Here is a 12,359-nt window from a genome sequence, read left to right on the forward strand (position 1 = left end):
TTTGGCAAAATTCTGAGACGACGTCATTTGATTTGATAATCTTAAAACGCTTGCAAGGTTTCAGAGTATTCGGTTTTATAATTTCAAAGTTACTTTGTAAAATGTTATAAAATTTTGATTTTTTTTTGCAAAAATCGGATGCTCAGGTTAAAAACTTAACACGGATTCATAAACTACAAGTGGAGAAGTAGGTGTGTTATTTTATAAAATTTAAAAAACATTTACTACTGCAAAAGTTGGAGGTGACGTCCTATGAGTGTTGGGGATGATCAAACCAAATTTTGATTAGGTACCTCAATCGAAATATTATTATTATATGGTAACAAAAAATACAATTTTATTCTGATTTGTATCAAAGGTTTATTACAATCTCAAAAAAATTAACCATCAATTTAATAACACTATGCAACACTAAAAAATTCACAGAAAGTTCAGATAGTGTTTGAGGTTGGGTATACTCCATATACTAAAGAAAAAAATGTTTTATACTCATATCACATCACAAAACATAGATAACGGGTGTTTTGTTTTTCTTACTTTTTGAGACACTTGATTGCATTTAATCGTAAAAATATCGCTTTTATGTATCCACCCATGCTTGCAGACTTCTGTTGGTGTCTTCAGAGGGATACTGCGAGATCTGGCTACAATAGGAATGCCAATCGTTCGAAAAAAAAGACCTTTTCTAATGAAAAATGAAGTATTGTTTTATTCATTTTGTATGATTTCAAAAAATTCAATAAACACTTTTCATTGTGATACCTGATGTGATAGGTTGGGTACCTATACTCCATACACTAAAGAAAAAAATGTTTTATACCCATATCACATCATAAAACATATATAACGGGTGTTTTGTTTTTCTTACTTTTTGGATCACTTGATTGCAGTTAATCGTAAAAATATCGCTTTTATGTATCCACCCATGCTTGCAGACTTCTGTTGGTGTCTTCAGAGGGATACTGCGCGATCTGGCTATAATAGGAATGCCAATCGTTCGAAAAAAAAGACCTTTTTCAATGAAAAATGAAGTATTGTTTTATTAATTTTGTATGATTTCAAAACATTCAATAAACATTTTTCATTGTGATACCTGATGTGATATGTTGGGTACCTATACTCCATATACTAAAGAAAAAAATGTTTTATACTCATATCACATCACAAAACATAGCTAACGGGTGTTTTGTTTTTCTTACTTTTTGGGACACTTGATTGCATTTAATCGTAAAAATATCGCTTTTGTGTATCCACCCATGCTTGCAGACTTCTGTTGGTGTCTTCAGAGGGATACTGCGAGATCTGGCTACAATAAGAATGCCAATCGTTCGAAAAAAAAGACCTTTTTCAATGAAAAATGAAGTTTTGTTTTATTAATTTTGTATGATTTCAAAAAATTCAATAAACACTTTTCACTTTGAAACCTGATGTGATACGATTCTTTCAAGCATGATCCTCAATTGAGTTTGAGGTAAGAAATTTTAACTACATACTGTGCATTCTGTGAATTTTATTTTTTTTTAATTTGTTGCATAGTGTAATCATTAATAGGTCACGTGAAGAGCACACACTTTCGCAACTCCATCTGTTCGATAAACGAGTATATCTGAAATGTTTGTCGAAAAAGTAACGTCTAGTACACATGACAAGTCATCAATGTTAATTATGTAATGAAAACTGTCAGATGTTCAAAGAACTTTGACCACAATTAATTGCGAGAAATTTCATATTCGTACAAAAAGTTGTATTTTTATATAATACTTTCGTAACTTTGAAAATTCTTTAGAATATTATTTACAAAGAAGCTATCAACGACATGCTACCCATTGCGCTTATTACTCGGATTTTTGTACGTCATGTTCGACGTGAGTCTAACGCGCATTCGTCTAATCAAATATGGCGCACATCAGCCGCGTTCAAATAAACAACAATTTTTTAAACACAATCTAACCATAAATTTCAATCAGAATAGATAAAATTTGACCATTCTGACCATGTTTGGGCGATACGTTCTCAGCAAATAAACAGTATCCAAATAGGTGGTTTATATATTTTTTATTTCGACCATCAACGTCAAAAAACCAATTTTTGGCTAGTCGGCTTCATTTTCCCCTCGAAGTCCCACAAATGCCACTCTACTAACCGGATTTTGTTGATCTTCTCCTCGATCTCGAGGCTCTTGAGGTAGTCGAATTCGGGCTCGTGCGACTGGAACGTGGAGTACACGTTGTATTCTCCTCGTCGCGGGAACGAGCTCTTCGAGCCGGGGTCCCGCTGGAAGATGACGACGCGGCCTCCCTTGTCGCCCGTCGCGAGGAGCTCACCGTCATGGTTGAACTCCACGCATGAGATTATGTCGGCTTCGGTCACGTCATCGTCGAGGGTTCCCTTCACCTGAGCAAAGCACCACTGCACGTCTCCATTGCCTGTAAAATACGAACGCATGGCTTAGTTCAAAGCGATGATCGATAGTGACGTGGGGGAGCTTCGATGATGTGGAGCGAGTCACGTTTTAGGACGCGTGCCGGTATACTGTTAGTTTAATGGAAGTTTCCGCAAAAACGACCAAGATAAGGGGTACAATGGGGTTTTTACAAGGCGGGTTTATGTGGGACTTCCTTTTTTTACGTGGAAGTAGTTCCCGAGAGAAGCGGGCGGGCGGTGGGTTGCGATATCGAAAGCTCGGCGTCGAGTCAATAAAGGGAGGCTTGGAAGGTCTATCTAAGTTTGTTTGCAATGGGACGAATGTTCCAAAGTTTCTATTGGTTTTTATTAAACCTTTAAATTATTATCTTACTAAACCTTACTACACTGGATTTGTTTGTTCAACTTCCTGAATACAATATTATACTAACAAATAAAAATATATATGTTTGAAAATCTGGAAATTTATTATTTGTCTATGAATCCGCTTTAAGTTAAATAAGCAATATTTTATTGGTTTTAAGTAAAAAGAACGAAATACTTAGTAAACAAGATAAGATAATCCACAACAATTGTCGCTTATAAGGCTTTCAGTTGTAATAAGTTGCTGTAGTAAAACACTTCACTAAGTCACGCCTAATTTCACGTACGTTTAACTTAAGTGTCAACATTAATGTTTATTTGTTTCGGAAACAATTGATCCAGCAATCGTTTCCGTATTAACTAAACTTAACGAAGCAAACGAAAAAATAAATAACACGACAGTATAAAATCTTGAATTAAAATCTGAAATCTCTTGACAATTTTAATTCGTTGTCACAATATGTTCAGTTTTACAGAAATAATGAAAATAAAAAAAAATAGTCTAAGGTTATTTCGACAGAACTTCCCTCGCCTCTAAAGTGCAGTCCAACAACTCCTGTTTCTTTGAAAAATTATATTTTTTTTGCGGTTTTTTATTTTCTGTATAAATTTTTTCAAGACGGCAGACAGCCAGACGGAATCGTCAGACCCATTTTTTTCGTACTGTAGGGATCATGAAAAGTCCAAAAAACACAAGAGTAGGGAGTCGGCCGATGGAAATAATGTTATAAATGTCCTTGGATGTGCGACAAATTTAAACATACTCTGCTTCATAGCACACTCTTAGATACGAAATGCCAACATGGCGACTGGATGCCATTGTGGATGAAATACTTAAAAAAAAAAATAGTCGAATTGCACTTTACTTAAATTGTTTACTTGTCGAATCTGAACACGATATAATTTTATTACTTCACCGAATCAATACCAGTAAATCAGAATGATTACATTGACATACGTTTTTTCTTAGATCACAACAGATACTCAACTGTAACCACTATCTCTTCGATACCGATAATCATTTTTCGATAAACCACTCCTGTGATAAAAAAAATATCCATAAGTGACATTCAAAACCCAATAATCGTTCACAACAAAGTTTTAATAACAACGCGTGTAAATTATTGCAATCACTTTTGTAGAAGTTAACTTTGACATTCAGTTAAACTTCAGAACGAATTAAGAAAGACGGATTAGGTGTTTCTTCATGGGCCACCGAACCAAAAAAACCTGGCGCTGTTACAAAATATAACACCGTATCGTCGTCACAGTGGCAAAAATAAGCAATCGCTAAGGCGTGCTTTTGAAAATGTCATTATTTTTAGGCACACATTTTATTAATTTTCGGCGGTACTATTTCGTTTTTTTTTTTTATTTAAAAAAATCATTGCAAACTTCTATCAAATCTTTACGTACATTTAAAAAACACTGAAATTTGACAATGTAAGTCACGACTCTTTTTTCGTATTTTCACAACCTGAGAGAAAACTGAAGGAAGTATTGTAATAGATCATTTTGACGAATGTCTAATTTATTTTATACGTTTTTGGAGTTTCGTAGCTGAGGGAATAGGAAATATAGATTTCCCGTTTTCGGCTGTTCGTTCAAAATTTATTACACAATCTTCGAAACTAGCGAAAACAATTATTTTCAAACTTAATGTGTACTGTGAGATTATCGTGTAGATAATAAAACGTTAATTAAAGTTAAGCTATTCATTACTTCCAGACGATAAGCAACGTCATGTTAAAATATTGTTAATTAAATATCACTTTAAATGTGTACTTCATTTGAGAATTTGCTCTAAAAGCTAGGACCACCAAATTCTACAACTTATCTCTTAATTTTTACTTTTTAAAAACTAGTTATACGTTTACCTAAAAAATCAAGCATGAACTGATTGATTTTATTCGGTATCTCAGAAACCACCCCACTAATTTCTGAAATTTTGAGAATAGTCATTTTTTTAATTTGTGCCACCTGTCTTAAACAAACACAAACCACAGGAACAACGCATTCAATTTCTTTGAAACTGACGAAACAACAAAGGTGTTATAATAAATAAAAGACATTTCATTAGATACACGACAGTTACGACTTCCTTCAAAAGCTGATGACGTCAATGTATTCAAAATTAATTAGAGGACGAATCTCTATATTTCTGACTCACAAATTTTTGCTCTATAATACATGTTTAAAGGAAATTCTTTACATAGAACGACTCGCTTCTAAAGCACAATCAATACCGGCATTCGTTAGAGCCAACGAAGTTCGAGATTTATGAGTACAATGTCCCTGTTAAATACAGTCCACCATTTTTAGTTTTATTTTTGTCGGTTTCCTTTTTCATTGTAGGAATATTCTCTTCTGCAGATACTGAAATTTTGAATTGTCTTTTATTGTTCTTTTTCAGTTCTCTTCATGCCATTACTTCAAAATGCAATTTCCTAAATTCTTTTTATATAGTTGAGTCCACCAAATAGTGAACATTGACTTTAACTGCGTAATCCAAAGTTGGTGGCTTACAATAAACAGAAAATTAATGTTCACGATTTGGCGGACTCCACTCTACAAGCTCTATTAATTCTTCAAAATTTCTTGTAAAATATTCACATCTTTTGTTTCTGAAAGCAGACAAAGCTAGAAAAGTGCCTAAACATGAATTATTTGTGTGCATTCCAGTCCACAAAAGCGACATTTTGAATTCGAAATGAGCAGTCTTTGCTCCTCATTTCCATTTACAAACTCTGAATGAGCCGTTCTTGTCAACGTAAATGCCGGTCTTCCTGTATCCACAGATAAAGCTACAAACATTAGCGCTATTATACAACCGACTGACATTCCACTTTGGGGAAATGCCAAACAACTGCAACTAAAATTAACTTATCACTTTTGATCAGTCATAAAGAACATAAAGGCCTTGTGTTTGCCGCTGCAATAACAAGGTGAAACCAAAATATCGAAAGACAAATAATGTTGCAATTTATCACTATCAAATTATCAATTTTATCATGTGAAATTATTCAAAGCACAACGATCATTAATAACTTTTTAAAGACCTTACAAATCCATTACATAAATCGTCGATGAATTATTAAATCATCCACGGTCTTCACTTTCTTGTCCCACTTTTTAGTCAAGCGTTCACCTTTATCAACCCGAAACCTTTAAATCACGCCATTAAACAACAGCACATCGACACGAGACTTATCAAACAACAAGCTTATTACAGTTTAGATTGTACAGCAGCATTAAAACCTGGATTTGGAGTCTTTGGAAAAACTTTGACCGCACGCCAACAATATCGTGAAGGTTAATCAGTTAATTATGCAACAAAGATGAAAAAATAACTTGACTGGTTAATATATTCTAAGTAAAAATTCATACATCTCTTAGTTGCAGCAAGAAAATTACAAAGCTCTAAATTCACAAATTCTTGCGCAAATTCGCCCAATCAGTGTATACGTACCCACAAATTCGACACAAATCACACACGCCTAAACCTCTCCCTCTTACCAACCGGTCTAATTGCATGCATACGATCAGTCAGTCACGCTTTCGAACCAACCTGATTTGGAGAAGAAGGGCATCTGTACACTTTTTTACGAAAAAGTCATTACAAAACACACATTTTTGTGAAAAAAGGAAGTTAATCTCGTCATGATGTGGTCGCGGCAACACTACTCGATTTCGAGAAGTGCAAAAAAATAAGAAATCTGATAAAAAAAGATAACAATTCTGGTAACATGATAAAGTCGAATGTCGTAGGCATTATTTATTTACTTATGGATGTGGAGCAAATATTTGTGAAAATGTCACAATAAGTTGGGTCGGATGCGGTTACGTCAAAGAGTAATTTGTGTTTATCAGTTTGGACTTGCAAAGGTTAATGTTATAAAATCTCAAGGTGTGCGATATGATGATCAAGACTGGTCATGCATACAGGAGCTATTACATGAAGTGGATTGGCAATAACAGATCTGGAGTAATATCTTGATTATGTTTTAAACAATACTCATGTTTTAATTTTATTGCAGCCTCAACGACCATTACCGAAAATGATATATCAAGATCTTTATCTCAGTGTGTCGCAATTTAAAACTATTTATTTTTTTTATTTTTACAGATCATTTAGCTTCAAAAACTATACATATTCGTTTTAGAACTAAGATATAATTAGAACCTATTGTAAACAATTTGCGGCTTTTATCTTTAATAACTTGTTAAACTTAACAAGTCTCTTTCCTTTCAGTCTATTAGTGAATACACCTGTTCGATGTGTTAACCAATTAGCAACAGTTCCTTTGAGCCGTTTATTACGTAATTTCAAACACATTACAAACGATTTTTAATTTAACATATCTATTAAAAATAATTATCTCTTGAACGAACAAAGTTCACTAAAAGTTATTTTGAGATCTCAAATACCGATAGCTTTGTATGTTATTCCGTGTTTATGAAATTGCAGTATCGATTAACTCAAATGTTACGAGTCTATTCTATTATAATGATTTTTCAGATATCCGAACGCGTGCCAGCCCAGGAACGACTTCGCTTTCTTTGAAAATCTACTTGTGTATTCCAAAACAATGAGGGTGGTTTTCTTTTTCGTACCGCATACCGTGGATTTCCCTCTTTAGTATTAAACCTATTATTTTGAAAACTGGTTTTGCGGTGATCTTGAAGACCCACAAGAACCCAGTTTTATAACCCAGAAAAAATTGAGTCAGTCGGTTTGATGACCAAAATCAACTAATTAAAAATTACTTTCAATGCACATTTTCGTACACACCGTCGTACTATAACTCCATGGTTATGAATGCAACCGCAAGTCGTAAAGAGATGTAAATAACTATTTCACTCGACGTACAAATATTTTTGTAAAAATCTGTAATGATTCTACTTCAACCAGGCCAAGGTTTGTAAGCAATACTATTTTTAGGATTGCAGTTTCTAAGACAAAGTGCAGCCGGTAATAACTCGAAAGTGGGTTGTCGGTAATGTTTAAAGTGCACTTTTACAACAGGATTTAAGAGCAATTTTAAAAATGCAATAATATGGGCAGAAACAACTCCTTGCATTTTTTTATTTAATTTTTTAAAATTACACTTGCTTGGAATTGGATGAATTTGTCTCCAAATTTTAGATTTTGAAACTAAATTTTTATCAATAACAATTTAATTTGGCAGAGCCTTTCCAAGTCGATAGAAAAGCTAATTGTTATTTAATAATAATAATAAATAATTATATAAGGACACAATTTTCTAACCGGAAATATTCAAAAGCAGTAGACGATATTTGTTTCTATAATGAACCACTAAAAACGCAATAACTAGTTTCACTACGTTATCTTTATGATTAATAAATTATGAATTTAATCATGTGGAATGCTATTTCTCAGTTGTAAATATTTAAAGCGTGATTTGTACAAAGTTTGAGCCTAGTTGGTACTACGTGTTTGCTGGTATATACGTGCAAGATATACAGGGTGAGTTAGCTGAAAGGGGATACCTCGAATTACGTTTTTATTTATGAACCTATGTTAACGAAATTTAATTTAGGATCACTTCATTAACACGACATAATTGATAGAAAGCAAAATAATAATAATTAAAAAGTGGGCCCCTTTTTAGCTGATTCACCCTGTACAACGGCAATCAATAAATTTTGCTTATATGAATGTTTCCAACTTAAGTAAAAGTCTTATACACATTGATCACAAATATTTCTATCACACTCCCTTACTGTTCACTAACTATTGTTATGCTGTAACATAAATTCTTCAGCGTTATGAACTTTATTACTTCTACAATTAAAGACAAAAGTTTGTGACTAATGGGTGTACTTAAATATGTATACCCTTGTCCCCACTATTAAAAAATACTTTACTAAATAAAAACGGTTACCTCTTTATGTGTTCAGGAGATCCAAGAACAGCGCTTTCAGTTTACAACAGACTAAATTGGAAACAAGATGACAGTTCACGTTTGACATGTGTCAAAATATTTACAACTCAGATGTGTTTTACTGACATCAGTAAACCTAACCTTACATTTGAAAGACAATTTGATAGTTCCACTTGAATTGGTTTTGTGATGCTTCTACCACTGCCAATTGGAAAACATTTTTATGAACAATTTTTAAGTTGTTGGATCATCTGACGGTGTCTACTACGTCCTTGCTTTTATTTTTTATAAAGTAAAAGGGAAAATGGTACCTGAAACGATAACTGTGATGAAAATATTTGTAAATGTGTACGTACGGGTAATCAAGTGTCACATTACATATTTAAGTGGGCCATAGTCACCCTAATTTTCGTAATAGTGACATCTGACACAACACCTGTTAACTGGTTGACCACATGAATATTGACATTCACATTCGTTTTCGAATGCGCCCGGTATATCGCTCCCGACTTTCCCCCCTATATGTCATTTAATATTCACCGCAAAACAAAGTGGGCTGATGAAATACGTCGATTTTCACGGCCAGCTCGATTCCCAAAAATCATTCATCGTTCTACCTGCATTATTTACATTCTTTCCACACACCGATAAGTGCATACCGGGTACCCTCATTCCTCCATCCGCCAACCATAAACACAAAACATGAACGCCGCCACTTCTGATTGCGTCCATCCCAAAATCCCGACACTCATGCCGCATGCCGTCCCCAGCGCCCCCTCTAATCACACAAAAATCCCAACATCTCGTCTCCATCCAATCAGCAAAGCAAACAAAAGAAAACCGTTCAATTATGAGACAGCCGCCTGCTCCGATGCCACTCAGCCGCACGCCGCCACTCGTCGGGCGCCCTCCGGGCGAACGGGGGCTGCCGCCCCCGGCCCGGCGGCGCGTCTCCGCGCCAACATGGCACCGCCGGCGGGCGGCGATCGAAGCGCCGGGGGCGGCGCCGCCGCTGCAAAGCTAATTACCTTCCATCGTTTACAGGTAAAGCGTGTCGGCGGCGCGCACTTGCCAACAGGACCACGCATAATAGCCCCCGACAACGGGGTCACGGCTGATCGCTGGGACGACGGCGGTGGCGGACGACGGCGGCGGCGATACACTTACCGGCCATAACACGACTCGCGGGCGGGCTATGCGAGGTGCGCGAACGTTTCGATGATTCGTAGCCAAACTTATCGACGGCGGCGGTCCTTTGGCGATACTTCATGTGCAAAAATGTCGCGTTTCACTGGAAAATGGCCGCCACACGAGGAACACTTCGCACTCGCGAGACTCGACTGCAGCTGACGTCATGGGACGAATGGGCCAATGGCGGGGCGCGAACAGACGAGTGACGTACCGGCCGGGACGGGAAGTGGATGAGATTCCAACAGGTGGCGCCAGGTTGCCGGTTAACGTTTTTACACTTTATTGTTTATTTTTTTTTGAAAGGGACGGTCCCGTTACGGTTTGTTTTGACGGGAGGAGGTGCGGTAACGAGCATGGTTTGCGTGGGGACGGTGTTTGGACGAATTTATGACACTTGCGGATGATGCGAGATTGTTTTTCATCGACGGGGATTCGCAAATTGACAATGAGAGGTGGCGCGCAATTCAAATTTCAAATTTTAGGATCGGTCGATATCATAGTTTCGCTTAAATTGACAACTTGAAAATTTACTATAGGTCGAAGACTACGTATACTCTAGATACGGAGATTTTCCCCGTTTGCACATAAAATCGGTTTTAAATTCGTGTCACTAATTAAACATACAACACTAAGGCGGTAATTAACTCATTATCTAACACCAGTAAAAGTATAACAGCAACCTATTCTATATCGCATAACACTTTTGATAATGATTGCGAGTGAATTTTTCTTCATAAAATTTTGTCAAATTTTTGATAGAGATCAGTTTAGAAAAAAAGATGATAAAATTTCGAGAATATTTTTTGAAACACCCCAGATTTCATTACAAAATGTCACAATAATCAGTCCAGTAGTTCCTGAAATTATCTGCGCCACAAAATCGCCAAGAGACAACAGATAGGCAAACGGAAATGGAAAATCCACTTTTTTATACGTTTTACAAAAAAAATCATCTAACCTTTGTTAGTTAATGTGAGTGGCTCGTATCGCATTCTTTTAACTTTGTAATAAACACAGTGGGTTTATTCGTCCCCTGGGGACCGTTATATACAGTAAATCCAGCACTTAAATCAAGATTGGGAGCATCGCAATCATTATCTCCATAAAAACACAATACAATAAAAGCTAAAGAAAAAGGAAGAATTCATTGTCAATCAGTTTAAGGGCCAGGAAAACTAGGATAAACGAGAAATGCGGAAATAACTCTTGAAGAGGGTGTAACGGGCGATAAATTTACTTATTTTTGGAGATGTTGGTAAGAATCAGAACAATCGTCATTGTCGTAAAAATCAAGGTTGTCCTTGATTAACTTGGATTTTATGATTTCACACCATTCTAATCAAGGTTTATAATTTCACAGTTAAATATTGGCGCCGTTTGGCTGGACACGATGTCTTTGTCCAGTTTTATAATTTCATGGTTTAAATTTGTTAATTTTAACAAAAAGCACATTTTGCCACTAAAAATCTTCATATTACAGTTAATTAAGCCTAATTTGGTGGAAACACAAATACTTTTACGACTCCCCAAATAAACTGGTAACTTGTAAACAATTTTGCGAAAACAAACTCCTTTGGAGGGGTCTTTACTTATAAAAGATCGAAAGATCCAAAAAAGACCAGAGTCCTCTAGCCAGTTGCCTGTTAGTGTGTGTTTGTGTTGTGACACAAGGGGGTAAGTGTTGACATCTCCAAAAATGTGCACGATTTCATAAAAAGTTCAAAGTTTTGTTTTTATTAATATTTTTAAAGTTCAATTTAATTTTGATGATAAATCGCCCTTTGTATTCTCGATTGGATAACGTTTTGAAATTTAGATCTATTTTTAAAGATTAATTTGCATTGAAATTATTAGTTAAACAGTTATATTGTTTGATGAACGCTGACCACGCAACTACTATAATGTTCCTTACCAAATTTTAGAGTTGTTACAAATTTTTGAGTTGTTACCAAATTTTTGAGTTGTTACAAATGTTTGAGTTGTTACCAAATTTTGAGTTATGGTACCAATTTTAAGTTTTGTTATATTTTTGTTTTAGATTTTTTTTTAAATATTTGTTTTATTATGCTTTCAAAGATTTAGTTTCAAAGTTATAAAGTTTTCTTGAATTTATTTAAAAATGTTTTAATACTGAAGTTCATTTTCTGATAATTATATTTGCATATTAAACTACACTACAATTTATTGTTATTCCAAATTATTCTCATATGACTAAATCTCTTTTGTACATACTCATTTCTAAATTAAATATAATTATTCATTTAAGCAAAATGCATATACTTGAAGTAGTCCCTTTGTCCAGTCACTAGAATGTGTTACCATCATCACGAACCAGCCTACGAACAAATAAATAATATTTTCACTATATGTCGGGCACAAGGTCCACGACAAGAGTTTTACAGTTTTATATATAATAAATTAACAAAAGTTAATTTTGAAAATCTCCCAAGCCCGTCACAAGGGAATCGAATTCGA

The 12,359-nt window shown here is 35.1% G+C and overlaps 1 protein-coding gene across 4 annotated transcripts in view; it reads right to left on the reverse strand.

The window, feature by feature from the left end:
• Positions 1 to 12,359, reverse strand: part of LOC135142652 (protein phosphatase PP2A 55 kDa regulatory subunit) — an 87,264-nt gene that overhangs the window by 22,710 nt on the left and 52,195 nt on the right. Inside the window, exons 1-2 of one of the 4 annotated variants that reach the window (XM_064074397.1) lie at positions 9,861 to 10,044; positions 2,144 to 2,426 (exon numbers count right to left, since the gene is read on the reverse strand). In XM_064074397.1, coding sequence (XP_063930467.1) covers positions 2,144 to 2,426; positions 9,861 to 9,963 — 386 coding nt within the window. In that variant the 5' untranslated portion in view covers positions 9,964 to 10,044. The other 3 variants (XM_064074420.1, XM_064074411.1, XM_064074403.1) reach the window with 3 other exon arrangements.

Source organism: Zophobas morio, unplaced genomic scaffold, assembly GCF_036711695.1.
Source record: "Zophobas morio isolate AGI-343-1 ecotype UQ-CSIRO unplaced genomic scaffold, CSIRO_AGI_Zmor_V1 ptg000004l, whole genome shotgun sequence".
NCBI classification, from domain to species: domain Eukaryota; kingdom Metazoa; phylum Arthropoda; class Insecta; order Coleoptera; family Tenebrionidae; genus Zophobas; species Zophobas morio.